The 13049-nt window shown below is 45.7% G+C and overlaps 1 protein-coding gene across 3 annotated transcripts in view; it reads right to left on the bottom strand.

Moving 5' to 3' along the window:
- LOC142560071 (1-phosphatidylinositol 4,5-bisphosphate phosphodiesterase delta-1-like) overlaps window positions 1–13049 on the bottom strand; it is an 86093-nt gene that overhangs the window by 20476 nt on the left and 52568 nt on the right. For all 3 annotated transcript variants that reach the window (XM_075671862.1, XM_075671863.1, XM_075671864.1), the window contains exons 2-3: window positions 4404–4574; window positions 1822–2098 (exon numbers count right to left, since the gene is read on the bottom strand). In XM_075671862.1, the coding sequence (XP_075527977.1) occupies window positions 1822–2098; window positions 4404–4574 (448 nt within the window). The remainder of the gene's footprint in view (window positions 1–1821; window positions 2099–4403; window positions 4575–13049) is intronic.

Genomic DNA, 13049 nt, shown 5'->3' with positions numbered 1-13049 from the left:
TCTGAGACTGATGCTAAGAATATGATTAAACTGTTTCAGTGCAGTTCCGCATGTATATGACTTTGTATTTGGGATGAATACTGGATGAAAGGTTCACATAATATATTTGACTCAAACTTCTAGGACAAATAAAGGATTTCAAGGATGCCAAAGGGGAAGCAAACCTTATTCGTGCACATACATTAAAAAATAGCAAAATGTCCTCAATTTCTTGCAGCTAAGCAAGTGCTGAATTGGACACGCACTGCAACCTCTTCAAGCCACTTTTATAAGTTAACTTTCCCATTGTAGCGGCGTCAAGTGCCTTCTGGCATGACGGTTTGTAGTATCCAACTTCAGCCAAATATACTCGTGGTTTTAAGGCCAAATGGCCAAAACTTATTTTTCTCCAGGCATTTCTTAAGCCCAGCACTCGAAAATGGAGCCATAATGGCTGCAGCATGAACCAATCTACTAGCTAAACAACAAAATGGTGGCATGGCATGGTTGCTTGATCTCACTTTGTCTAGCTCCATGGTGACAAAGATGATTTAAACAATCCTGTCATTGTTGTCTGTGGACACACCACGTCATAATCATTTAATGACACTCTCAAAAGAAAATATCTGGTATTGTTGGCCAATAACAGCGTCCATGGCATAGCCCCTATGAGGAGTTTGTTACTTTGAATGTTCAAAAATTGCCCCCAACCCCAGTTTTCAAGGCATTCAAGGAGCACATATTTTCATGTAGTTTTAACTCTTCCCGTACCGCGCCCATTTGCGTCGTTAACCCGCTCACGATGGTTAGAAACGCTGCTTTCGAGACCTTCCGCACCGGTCACGGACACACTGCGCTATCGGACGTGAAGGAGAACTATATTTTTGTTTTCTAAGCAGTTCGATTTTTTACTAAGAGGCAGTTTCGAATGCGCTCCGAAGTTTCGCGATCTTAAAAGTAGGAAGCAAAAATGGCTGCGTGCGGGTGCGGCACGCACGCTTTGAAAGATCACAGATCTTGTGGTTCTGCTGAGTCTGTGGCTCATTTTATCGATGGATCGAGCTAGTCTGAGGATGCTGCCTTTTCATCGGACTCAGACTCTGAGAGCTACAATGGCACAAACCAGCCCAGTACATCGGCGGTTGCAGCGCCACACGGCCAACTGTAGTGCTTACACTTAATTTTTTGTTGTGGAATACCTGTTCAATTAAAAATTTAGATTATTTTGGAGATGGTGCCTATTAGACGGCAATAAATTTTGCATATCTTATCATTTTTGTTATATATTTTTCTGAGTAGTACAAGCGTGTCATTACAAATTTTGTTCAATGTTATCTTACAATCTTGATTCTGGCAGCTTGTATTTCTTATGACATAGATCTCATTAATAAAGCTTCTACGCGTGAACAGTGGAGCCATTCCGCTTTTTGCATATACATTACACAAAATATTCGCTGCACTATTTCCTTAAGAAAAAAAGAAGATCGGGCGTAACCTACAAAAAAAACCTGTTTCCCCCATGATAAGGAAAAAGTTAAAGGCCCTTGAATCTCTTTTTTCCAAATTCGAGGGTTTTGAGGGCTTTCAAGGAGGTGCACAAACCCTGTGTGTGTAATTGCCTGTAAGTTCGTTTCAAAAGGATTGAAAGTCTCTATAGGAAATTGAAAGTAATGTGCAACATAACGTACACGTGGCCTCGGCAGCATATGCGTGAAGAATCTACTGTGTGCCCCCTGGTAATAATAGCACAGAACCTTCCATGATTAAACCCCTCCCCCCCCCCCAAAAGAAAGAAGAAAGAAAGGAAAGTGGAGCCACAGTGCCTTCCAGGCCTCCGCGCACCTCACATACTCCTGGTCCCTGCGCGTGTTCTTGCAGTTGGCCACCAGGTGGCGCAGGCCGCGCACCCACAGGTCGCACTCGTTCGGGGTCCGCGCGACCAGGTCGAGCGTCTCGTGCTTGGGCGACAGGATGAGCGAGAAGCAGCGGTCCTCGCTCATGTCGGCGCCGCCGAAAGGCAGGTAGCGCGAGCGCGCACCGCGGCGGTACTTGCGCTCGACGTCGTTGAACACGTCCGTCTTCCAGCCCTTGCGCACCTCCTCGACCTCGAAGATGTCCACTGCGATTGGAACGGACACAACGATCTTCGGGTCATGCCCGGTCGTTCACTGAAAAGCTTCCACGAAAGCTTTATGCATAAAGAAGCAAGGTGAAATGGCTCATCTAAAAAATTTGGAGGGCGCTTAAGCTTTGCCTTTAAGAGTGGAACGCGATAGCGTTCCAACTAGCCCTTGCTGCTTTTCATGTTTCCCGGCAAAGGCAGCTTATGTAACCGTAACGTTTACCGGGAAACGCTGGCTGCGAAAGCGCCAGCGCGCTGTCGGTGTTCTTTTTTTTTTTTTTTTTCATTACATTTGTTAGTGGGCTGCCGTTCTCAAAATCCCGAGGAATAACTTTGTAGAGAATGAAAGACAAGGTATGAGCAACTTTGGTCGTACAGAAGTGGTTGGGTAAACGTGATTCGGAATTTGGTTCGAAATTGTTCTTGCCGAAGGCGCACTGAAACTACTCAATTAAGGCGGTGAAGAAACGCCTCTCAGCGCCACCACCGACCGCACAGCATCTAAACCTTCAGAGGCCAGAAAGTTCTCGCACGAGAGAGCAAGTTCGTTCAATGGAAACTGGCGCGCATATTTGTGCTATCGCTCACGTGCTCACGCGCACGTGCTCTTGCACGCACGTGTTTCGAGAATGGGCGCGTATTCTCCGAAGAGCTACTTGGATCTGGCAATTCATTTCGAACTTTGACTCTCGCGTATACAGTCACGCGGAGTACGTACGTGCTTACGCCGGCGTCAGGGAAATTTATATTATGCGACTGCAACAGTTAAATCAGTGGCCTTTATCGTTCTTATTTTTAGTGCATTTCAGTTCAGGTAGCGCCCTTTGTGTGTGTGTGTGTGTGTGTGTGTGTGTGTGTGTGTGTGTGTGTGTGTGTGTGTGTGTGTGTGTGTGTGTGTGTGTGTGTGTGTGTGTGTGTGTGTGTGTGTGTGTGTGCGTGTGTGTGTTTTGCACCCATCACATTGAAGTCACAAGTTTTCGCAAACCTGCGAATCGAATTTAGTTAGTCTCTAGTCATTTAGCTTTATCCACCCTGAGTCTCGAACAATCCGCCGTAGCGGATATGAGCCATAATGGTCGTAGTGCCGGGTCGATGTGCTGTTAGATCGCCGTTGTTCTATCCCACCACCAGGCACGTAATCGGTGAAGCCGGATTTTGCTGACCGAGGCTGCTGCTGTATTGCTTTGCCGATGATGAAGAAATTACGGTCACTGACCAAGTCAAGGTGAAAATAACACAGAGACGTTTTGCGACCCGTACGGGTTCCTTGATTGCACTGAAACGTCCCTGTGTTAGTTTTCCTTGACTGATCCCGAAATGTTTGTGGTATTTTCACCTTGACTTGGTCAGTGACCTCAATTTCTTCATCGCCATGTTACCTGACCAGACGAACTTTCGTCGAACTCTTGAGTTCGATGTATACATTGCTTTGCCGAGTAGCTCTTGGGCAGAACAGCACTCCTGTATAAAACAAATCGGTTCATTTATGTAGCCCCATCTGTGCTACCTCTACAAATGTGCCGGTGGCCTGCTACGTTCTCTATGGAATTGCGTACAAAGCCGAGCGACAAACGGCACTTTCGCGTTGCACCAGATATGTGTGCTTTGTAAGCGCACTGTTCCTTTATTAAACTAAGGCTTTGCAGGCCTTATTCCCGGTGTTTGGCGCGTCTTGCTCAGTAGGAATTTCGTTGAGTAACGTACGTAGGCAGACTTACAACACAGGACTGTCGTAGCAAAGTGTGGGCCCATTGCGGAGCCAGTGTTTAGTCAGCGGTCGCCTTGGACAGAAGATAGAACTGATGTATAGAAACGTTTCCTTTTTTTTTTAGAATAGCCGTTTAACGAAAGTTTTTCTTCACATAGATTCCAACATGTACATTGTTTCTATTTTCATTATTATTATTAATTTTCTGTATGTGGCCCATTCGACAAGACAACAGTAGCAGCTACGGTTATCAAAGTCCGGGAGTGTTTACTTCACTTCTATATATTGAGTTAAGAATTGTGTCACCGTCTGTCCTTCCAAAAAAAAGTTTAAGAAAATTGTGGATGTTACATTTGTTAGTTGTATGACTGCGCCTTTGTGCAGCGCTTTCCTTTCGTTACTTCTTTTTTTCGTCGTTTTGTTTTATTAGCGCCACGACAGTATAGAGTGAGAACTGTCAAGGAAGAAGGTGGATAGGCCAGTAAAGGGTAAGGGGAGGGGGGCAGGGGGGCGATTAAGGGATAGATTTTGTTGGTATACGTTCTAAATTTGTTCGATAGGGAATCATGCAAAAACCCGTGCAACGAAACTGACCGTAGGGTTTCCTAGCGAAGAAAGAGGGCTTCCTGGAGTTTCTGTACACGAGGTGCATGCTCTCCAGGAGAAGCTGGTAGCAGCGCCGGTAGGTCTTCTTGGCGGAGCGCACCTTGTACAGGCGCATTCCCCGAGACAGGCACTGCAGCACATCTTCGATGGCCGCAGATTCTGCGCATAGCGAGATAGGTAGGGCACGCTGTAAATCAAATTCTGCTCCCTGTAGTTATCAGAATTTAGCGTTCTCTCTCAAGCACAACAACTTTCATTCAGACTGGTCTAGCGGCTGTCTCATAAAAGCATTTCTGCGTTTTACTATTTGAGCAGGGAAATCGGAGTTGCCCCGAGCTAAGGCTTTGTCCTAACACGAACAGCGCAGTATAATGTTGATTTACCGTAGTGTGAGGTATAGAACTCCTAATTGACCATTTACTAGTCAAAATCTCGTCAAGCTGTCAAAATCTGGTCAAGACCTCGTCAAGCTGTCCCAAGCTTTTAGTCATGTACTCCTCCTTTTTTAAGGAAATAAAATGATTGATTGATTGAAAAAATAAATCAACAGCAAGATCATGGCGACCAAACTTGCATATTTGCGCGAATGTGAACCGGTGAGAATCAGCCATTTATAATACGGTATAGAACGCTAATAGCACACACCAGACGGCAAACAGGTATATAACGACATGCAGTAGGCAGGTGTATCACGGCTTCACCGTCCAGTGGGGACGAGCTGAACTGCTGTTAGGTAGATAAGCACGAGTTGCGTGCAGTTCGCAAGACGCCGTACGAGCCGCCCTAATCGGCATCAAAAGCAGTGCATTAGAACCATTAGAAAGCAGCAATCGGAACGGTGAGCGCCCGAGTTTTCTTCATAAATGCACGGTAATATGGGGATCAGTGGCGAAATATGCTGCACATATTTTCGTGTGCTAACGATCGGCACATAATTGTTAATTCAACATCATCTCTAGATAAAGAATTGCAGCATAAACAATTACGCAACCCCGCCATCAGTATTACTGCAGTGCCACATTAAAAATTGCGCACAGATCATCAAAGATCATTAGGTAGAGAAAGCGAGCGTTTTGCTTGCCGAGTCCCACCACCGATCAACCACGAAAACGGCTGAAAGAACCATAGAAAGAACCATATTCTCTGTAAAAGTGCATCCGCACCCTTACATTCCTATGAGGTACAGCCTACAAATCATGCATTTCGTACACCTTTGGGTGCCTGGAAGGCGTAGTATAGGTGTTTCGTCAAAGCCAAGCCTTACCAGGAAAAAAAAAAAAGAATGACAGAAGGGTATATGAAGGGTTTTTTGTACAACATTCTACTACTAATGTTGCAAAACCTTTTTCAGTGTTTGGCGGATTTATAAAGCCTACATTTTCACAGAATCCACCGACATCAGAGAATGGAATCTCCTCCACTCAGACATAGTTTCCTCTCCGTCACTTTCGTCGTTGATCAACCTACTAGAGACATCAAACAGAGAAGACGCCACTTTACACACCCACATACCTTAAACTGTAATACTTATATCTGTGCATAGAATTTCTGCATTTCAACCCCCAAACTCGCCGCTTCTGCGCGGTTATCTGTTAGCTGTGTAAGTTCTCTAATCTTGCAGGGGTCATCCATTGGCTATTTTTTTATATAAATTCTAGTAATACAATATTGTTATATTGTTATACCAACTACATTGTTATATTGTTATAGCCATATTGTTATAACAACCAAAAATATTGTATCATTGGTGATATCTGCAGTAGTTAAGGAAGCCTTTTCCTTTTTTCTTTCTTTCTTTTAATGTACCATGTAACATGACCTGTTTGTTTCTTTCTCTAAAATCGTGCCCACCTACTTTGGTCTCAACTGAGACTGGCAGTATTGCAAATAAATAAATAAATATACACACCGCATGCTCCCGCGACAACTGTCTCAGGTATGAACCGTGTCCAGGAACAGCAGTGCATTTCACGGAAGCTTTGGTGCATGTACGCGTATTCCTCGAAACTAAGTGCTTGGCACGAAGCTTTTATCAGAAGGTGATGCTTTCACTACTGGCTGATTTCAATTCTACAGATACAACATGCCCGCTAAAACCATCGCTGGCACCCGTTACTTACAGAAATTTTATTTGATAATCATGGTGGTGATTTACATCGCGCCAATTCTTATGTTCGCCGCTGCTGCGAAACTTCGTTAGTAAAAAATTACCATTTTATCTCAAATTCGTTATCTTTGGAAATCCGAGACAGCCATTGCAGGAGCACGTACGTGTTGTATGGCGCAATGTACCCAAAACCCGACTTCGCTTGTTCAGCGAATATTCTTAACTACAGATTGTACCTGTACAGTCGGACTTCTTTACAACAGAGTTACCCACCGCGGTGGGTTATAGTGGCTATGGCGTTGCGCTGCTGAGCACGAGGTCGCGGGTTCGTTACCCGGCCGCGGCAGCCGCATTTCGACGTGATCGAAATGCAAAAACGCTCGTTTCGCTGCACGCCAAGGAATCCCTGGTGGTCAAAATTAATCTGGAGTTCTCCTCTCAGTCGACAATCGTAATCACATCGTGGTTCTGGCACGTAAAACCTCAGAACGTAATTAACAACAAAGTGGCATTGGAAGCAAGAACCGTGTATACGTTACAGCCGATATTCGTTGTAAGAATTAGTATCTCAACAATAGCGCTAGTAGAAGTCTACAATGCTCGGAGTCTGCACTTGACTGACGCCTTCGCTTCCTATAAACTAAGAATGAAACAAGCGCATGGAAGTTGGCGCACAAGCACGTACCTTCCCATCGAGTCATGCGCCGCCATAGTGCGTTGCACTATATCGTACGCCAGAAAAGTTCTACTGGCTGAAATTCACGGGCTTGACGAAAGAAAAGCATTTAAAGACTGACGAAAGCAACCATTCCCATATGTCAGTCACTGAGGCTTCAACTCTTACAAAAACAGAGGTGTTCACTTGATAGCACTTATATCGAGCTTATGTATGTTAGGTCAGGCTACACTAAAATAATTTACACCCTTCAAAATAAATAAAGGTGTAAATGTGTATATAATTCAGCTCGCACTTGACACCCTTTTGGGTGTAAGGGTGTGAGTTATAGACACATTCACGCCCTTTTTATATTGATAGGTACAAATTATTTTACGGCGTACTGCACTTGGCCCGCTTTAAGTCAGAGCGTGAGAACTGCCATTGGTTTTCTTTATTTTTAGTTTATTCCTTATTCACGCACTTCAACGTGAGGCGCGTCGTGGGTTCGTGCAGGGCAATGTGGAAAGTACGTTTCCCTGACCAGAGGGCAGCAAACGCAGCTATGAAGTCGTACATCTGGCAAGCTCGATAAGGTCCAGCGGGTAAGTTGGTGGGTACGAACCGTGGGTTTCTTAACAACTGTGCATCTTTCCTGCTCTGCAGGAATTGCGAGGCGACCTTCGCGGTGTGCCTGCAGGAAAATGCCGCGCTGCCGTCAATCTCTGCACGACAGCTTTCTACAGAGTGCGCGAGCAGCCTGCACAGGCTGTGCGTTAGACATACGCACATGTTTTGCAGATGACATCCCAAACGCCACGCCATGCGCCTCCATTTATTTAGCTTCCAACGATTGCTTCTGCAGGCGGGCGAAGGAGTTCAAAGGCGCAGCAGATGTGTACGGCGTACATATCACAAAAAAAAAAAAAAATGCTGCAGTAGATGACGGTAAATATCTTGGCAGCTCTATTTCCAAGCATCCCAACGTCGAAATCACAGCAGGCTGTCATTTCTTAAGGCGTACACGACGTACTGCAAGCTTCCAATGCTCGGTACGCGATTACTTTCGCATTCTACACGCCATCGGATGCTGCCGCCGCGAGCGGGGATCGAACCCGCGACTTCGTGCTCAGCAGCACAACGCCACAGCCACTGACCCACCGCGGCGGGTCTTTGAAGTAAATTGCATCAGACAGAAACGTCACCAGCGAGTCGCCTGCCGTGCCTATAGACTTAAGGCATAACTGAGGTACTCAGCAAAGCTAGTCGTACGGCGAGCAAGTACGCGTTTGTAGATGAGCACGAAATGAGACACATAAAAAGATGACGACGGGAAGAGCAGCTTACATTGGAAAGCACGTCAAATGATGGCCTTTTCGCGACGACCCGAGCTTTCCTCCCTCGCTCTCGACTCGCCGTCCACGCGTCTCTTTGCGGTGCGCGGCCGGCTGCATTAATTGCTAATGAAGAGGCGAGGTTGCGTGCGCCTAATCGCGCTGCTACATGCAGTGACAACAGAGCTTCTCAGACGACCTCGCTGCTGTGTCACGTTTCATTTCTTTCTTTTTCCCCTGGCGTGTCTCCAGCCGCACCGTTTATACAGCGGTGAACCAGTACGAACGAAAACACTTCAATTTGCGTTCACGACCACAGGTTGTCCTTGATTCATCGCTGAAATTATAAGAAGGTACCGCGGGGTAGGCGTTTCGAGAGGAAACTTACGCAGGACAACGCGAGACAAACATGCACGTTTTTGTAGTGGTGTGCGAATATTCCAAATTTTCGTATGAAGAATGGAAAATTGTCAAATTCGGTTCGGTCAAATAGTCGCCATTCGCAAATGCGAACTTTTTTGAATAATTTCGAATGCCTTAATCCGTCAGTTGAGAGCAATAAAACACTGTATTGAAATAAAAGTGCGATGAGTTAAACCCCGCCGGTCGTAGTAGACGATACACGAAAAGTTAGGCAGTGGAGCCTAATATAACGGCGTGCTAAGTACCGACGTTCGAAATGTTAAGAATTGAGCCCCTTCCTCGAAGCTATGCGGTGACAATAAAAAGCTCCTCCGTCCTCGCTCTAACCGCGAAAAGAGCAAACTCGCGCGCGCGTCGGCGCGCTCGTAAACAAGGCGTAAATACGTCAACACGTGCTCACGCCGTCTGCGTACGACTCTCTATGGTGTGCGCATGCGCGCGCTATGACATTTTCGGGGCAGCCGCGCGCCCTTTTGTCGCATGCGGGCACCGTTTGACGGGAAGTGCGTGCTGCGATTGTTTCCCTTTGTCTGCCGCTGCTGCCGACGCCGGACATACCGCGTGTGCGAAGGACACCTGGTGGAAAGGGTGAGCGGGAGAGAGAGAGGCTTTGGGGCGCGTTGACTAGCGCGACTCTGCGAGACAGAGAGAGCACGGGAACGGACACACAAAAACGCCAGTGATGTGGTGGAGCACTGGTAAACACGTACTCTCAGTTTCGTGCAGCTCTTAACAACGAGCAACTCGTATTTCGGGCTTAGTGTTTACACACTTTGCCCTTGTGAAAACGCAGCGCGTTGAGAAAAGGTTTCCTCGAGTGTTTTCGCATGCACGCGGTTGATTACGCAGAACACACAGGTGCCCTCACCTGGTTATATCCTCCCGAGTCTTGAATACAGCTATGGGATATAATTGTTCTATTAAAGCTGGTTTTTACGTTTTGTTGGTATGTTACTAAGTTGAAAAAAAATCTATTTCTCTTTAATTGAAATGCCATGGTTAGATGCCAAAAGCTGCATCTCCATGTACTTGGAAGAAGTAACCATCTCCTTGTTTTTGCTATATGATGAAAACAGCATTTCGTTGCCTGTAAATGCAGAGATGAAAATTGAACTACGTGTAGCACATTGCCATATATATATATATATATATATATATATATATATATATATATATATATATATATATATATATATATATATATGCATGCTGCTGCTTCATCCTTGATTTTTCACGCAATGTCGAGGAATTCCAAACCCTTTCCGCTGTCTGTGATCAATTTAGTGTCAAAATTTGTCGAAATCGGATGACAAGAATATGAGCGAAGCAATTATGTATAAATTCTGTATAGTTTCACACGCATGAAAATTTGGGTGATAGCTTTCGAGTGAATTTCGAGTGAATACAAGGGGTGTTAGGTGGATACACCTTGTCGGTCAACGTTCAGGGCTACATAAGTGCTTTATTCAACGAGAAACTTGCGTACTTATAAGCCAAACTAGGAGATGTTGGTTTGGCTCCTACCTGCGAAAATCTTCTTGTCTTCTCTTTCGCTTCCACTATTGTTCCTACATTTCCATAAAACGCAATTAATTGCCTGTATGCTTTCTTTGGCTTCATTGATTTTTCGTATTGTTGTGACAGTAACAAAAAAAGAAAATAAAACAAGAAATCGAGCCCCTCGGATTCTCTTCTCACTCATACGGTTGTTCAGTGCGCCTGACTTCGCGCACCTTACGCGGTACTTGCGCTAGGATTCGAACCCTCGCCCAGACCTACTAATACGGTTGGAGGTGTGCTAGCGCTGGCGGGCAAGGATAAAAGGGGGAAATGCGTGAGCGGGACACTTGAAGCCATAACACGCACCGTTACTGAGTCCTGACCGATTCCAGCTCGTCATTGAACAAGTCATCAAATAATCAGAAATACGTCTATGTGTGAAAGCGAAAGCAATAAAGTGTATTAATAAGCAGCAGAAAAAAAATGTTGGGCGTAGCATTAAGAGACAGGAAGAGAACGGTGTGAATCAGAGGGCCCACGGGGGTAGCCAATATTCTAGTTTAATTAAACAATGAAGTTATGCGGTTTTACGTGCCAAAACCACTTTCTAATCATGAGGCACGCCGTAGTGGAGGACTCCGAAAATTTCGAGCACCTGCGGTTTTTTTACGTGCACCTAAATCTAAGTACATGGGTGTTTTCGCATTTCGCCCCCATCGGAATGCGGCCGGCGAGGCCAGGATTCCATCCCGCGACCTCGTGCTCAGCAGCCCAACACCATAGCCACTGACCAACCACGGCGGGTGATATTCTAGTTGACGTTGAGGGGGGAAAAAATGGCAGTGGCTCAGCTCGGCTATGCCAGGATATACGTAGCGAAAGCTAAGGCATAGCATGGTTAGCCTTGGTTAATCTTGATTGCAAGTCCAGGTTAGTCTGGTTGCCTAGCTATGTTGCGGCGTTTAGCCAGTCGTTCGGCGCGCTGTTCGTCTGCTTCCTGGGCGATTCGTTTCCTCTTCATCTCGTTCCGATGTCGATTCCAGGCCTCCTCCTGCTTATCGGAATTGTCGCCGTTCATATTGCCGCCTCAACTGTTGCTGCGGCGCACGCGAGCTCTCCTTTTCCAATCCTCCAACATGTTATCAGGCATGCGACGCAGCTGGGGAAACGAGCGCAGGCGAGCGCAACGACGAGGAACGCGGTGTGACGTCATGTGCCTCCTCGGAGCACGGTCATGGCGAAATCGCAAGTTCGCGGCTAGTAAAGCTTTCGCTTTGAAAAAAGAAACGGGGCTGGGCAGGTCATGTAACACGTAGGGCAGATAACCGGTGGACCATTAAAGGGGTTGGGACACCAAATTTTGAGGCTATAAAAAGCATGTTGTAGGCTGCTCCCGTATGCAGGGACACCCAGAACGAGGTATTGGACGCTGCAAACATTTCAAAATAATTTTAATTCTGCTCCAAAAAAGTCATTAAAGACTCCTTCTCGGGGTCGAGACCCATCGCTGGCGCGTCAGTTATGACGCCAGAGAGGAGGAACAGAGAATGGGTGCCAAGGGAAGGAAAGCGCAGTCTCGCACGGCAGAAAATTAGGTGGGCTGATGAAATTAGCAAGTTTGCAGGAGCAAGTTAGAATCAGCTAGCGCATGCAAGACAGGGGTAATTGGAAATCGCTGGGAAAGGGCTTCGTCGTGGAGCGGACATAGAAAGAGGCTGATGATGATGACAATGAATAATCAGGACAAAAAACTTGCACTGAGGTACACCAGCTCCTCTAGCAAACTACCCTGCGCTGGGGAAAGGCAAAGCAGGCGGAGTATTATGGTTGACGAGAAGAAAGTGCTTTAAACTGATTCCGATAGGGTTAGATGCGACGTGCGCCTTTGTTGCATGACCACAACTGTCGATTACACGGGGCGATCATTTTTGGAGTTTTACAGAATTAAAAAAATCACCTGTGGCAGGTAGCATAGTTCTAGTCTTTGAGCTGGATCAGTCGATTAAAAAGCCGGATGTTACATGTACTGGAAATCGAAACAAGTTTAAACTAACTAAAAAATTTTATATTATGACGCACATATTCCAACTTACGAATTGTAGCCGGCGAGTTTGCAAAGCGTATTCACTTGAAATGAATTTCCACGATGACACCAGTTTCGAGATTGTAATCCCCAAGGTGCCGGACGAAAAACATGGGCGTTCAATTTACTTTTGAGCTTCAATGCATAAAAGCGGTTTGTCAAAAAGCAAGTGGAACAACAGTGCATTCTTACTGCGAGTTTCATGGCGCATATCTCCAAACTGGTTTCATTCTGGAAATTCATTCGAAGTGGTTAAGCGTTCCGAGCTCACCGGCTACAATCCTAAATTGAAATATGTGCCGTGAAGTAATTAATTAAGAAGTTAATTAGTTGAAAACATGTTTCGATTTCTCGTATAAGTAATGTCCGCTTCCACGAATAATACAGCTCGAGGTATAGAAACATGCCATCTGTCACAGGCGATATTTAAAAAAAATTTATCCCACTTAATTATGATCATTCCGTATAATGACAGCTAAAGAGGTTGCAGTCGCGAGACCCGACTAGCATTAGATGAAGCCTGGAGGTCCGT

The sequence above is a fragment of the Dermacentor variabilis genome, chromosome 10 (genome assembly GCF_050947875.1).
Source record: "Dermacentor variabilis isolate Ectoservices chromosome 10, ASM5094787v1, whole genome shotgun sequence".
Classification (NCBI taxonomy): Eukaryota; Metazoa; Arthropoda; class Arachnida; order Ixodida; family Ixodidae; genus Dermacentor; species Dermacentor variabilis.
This window is presented reverse-complemented; position numbering and strand designations above follow the sequence as displayed.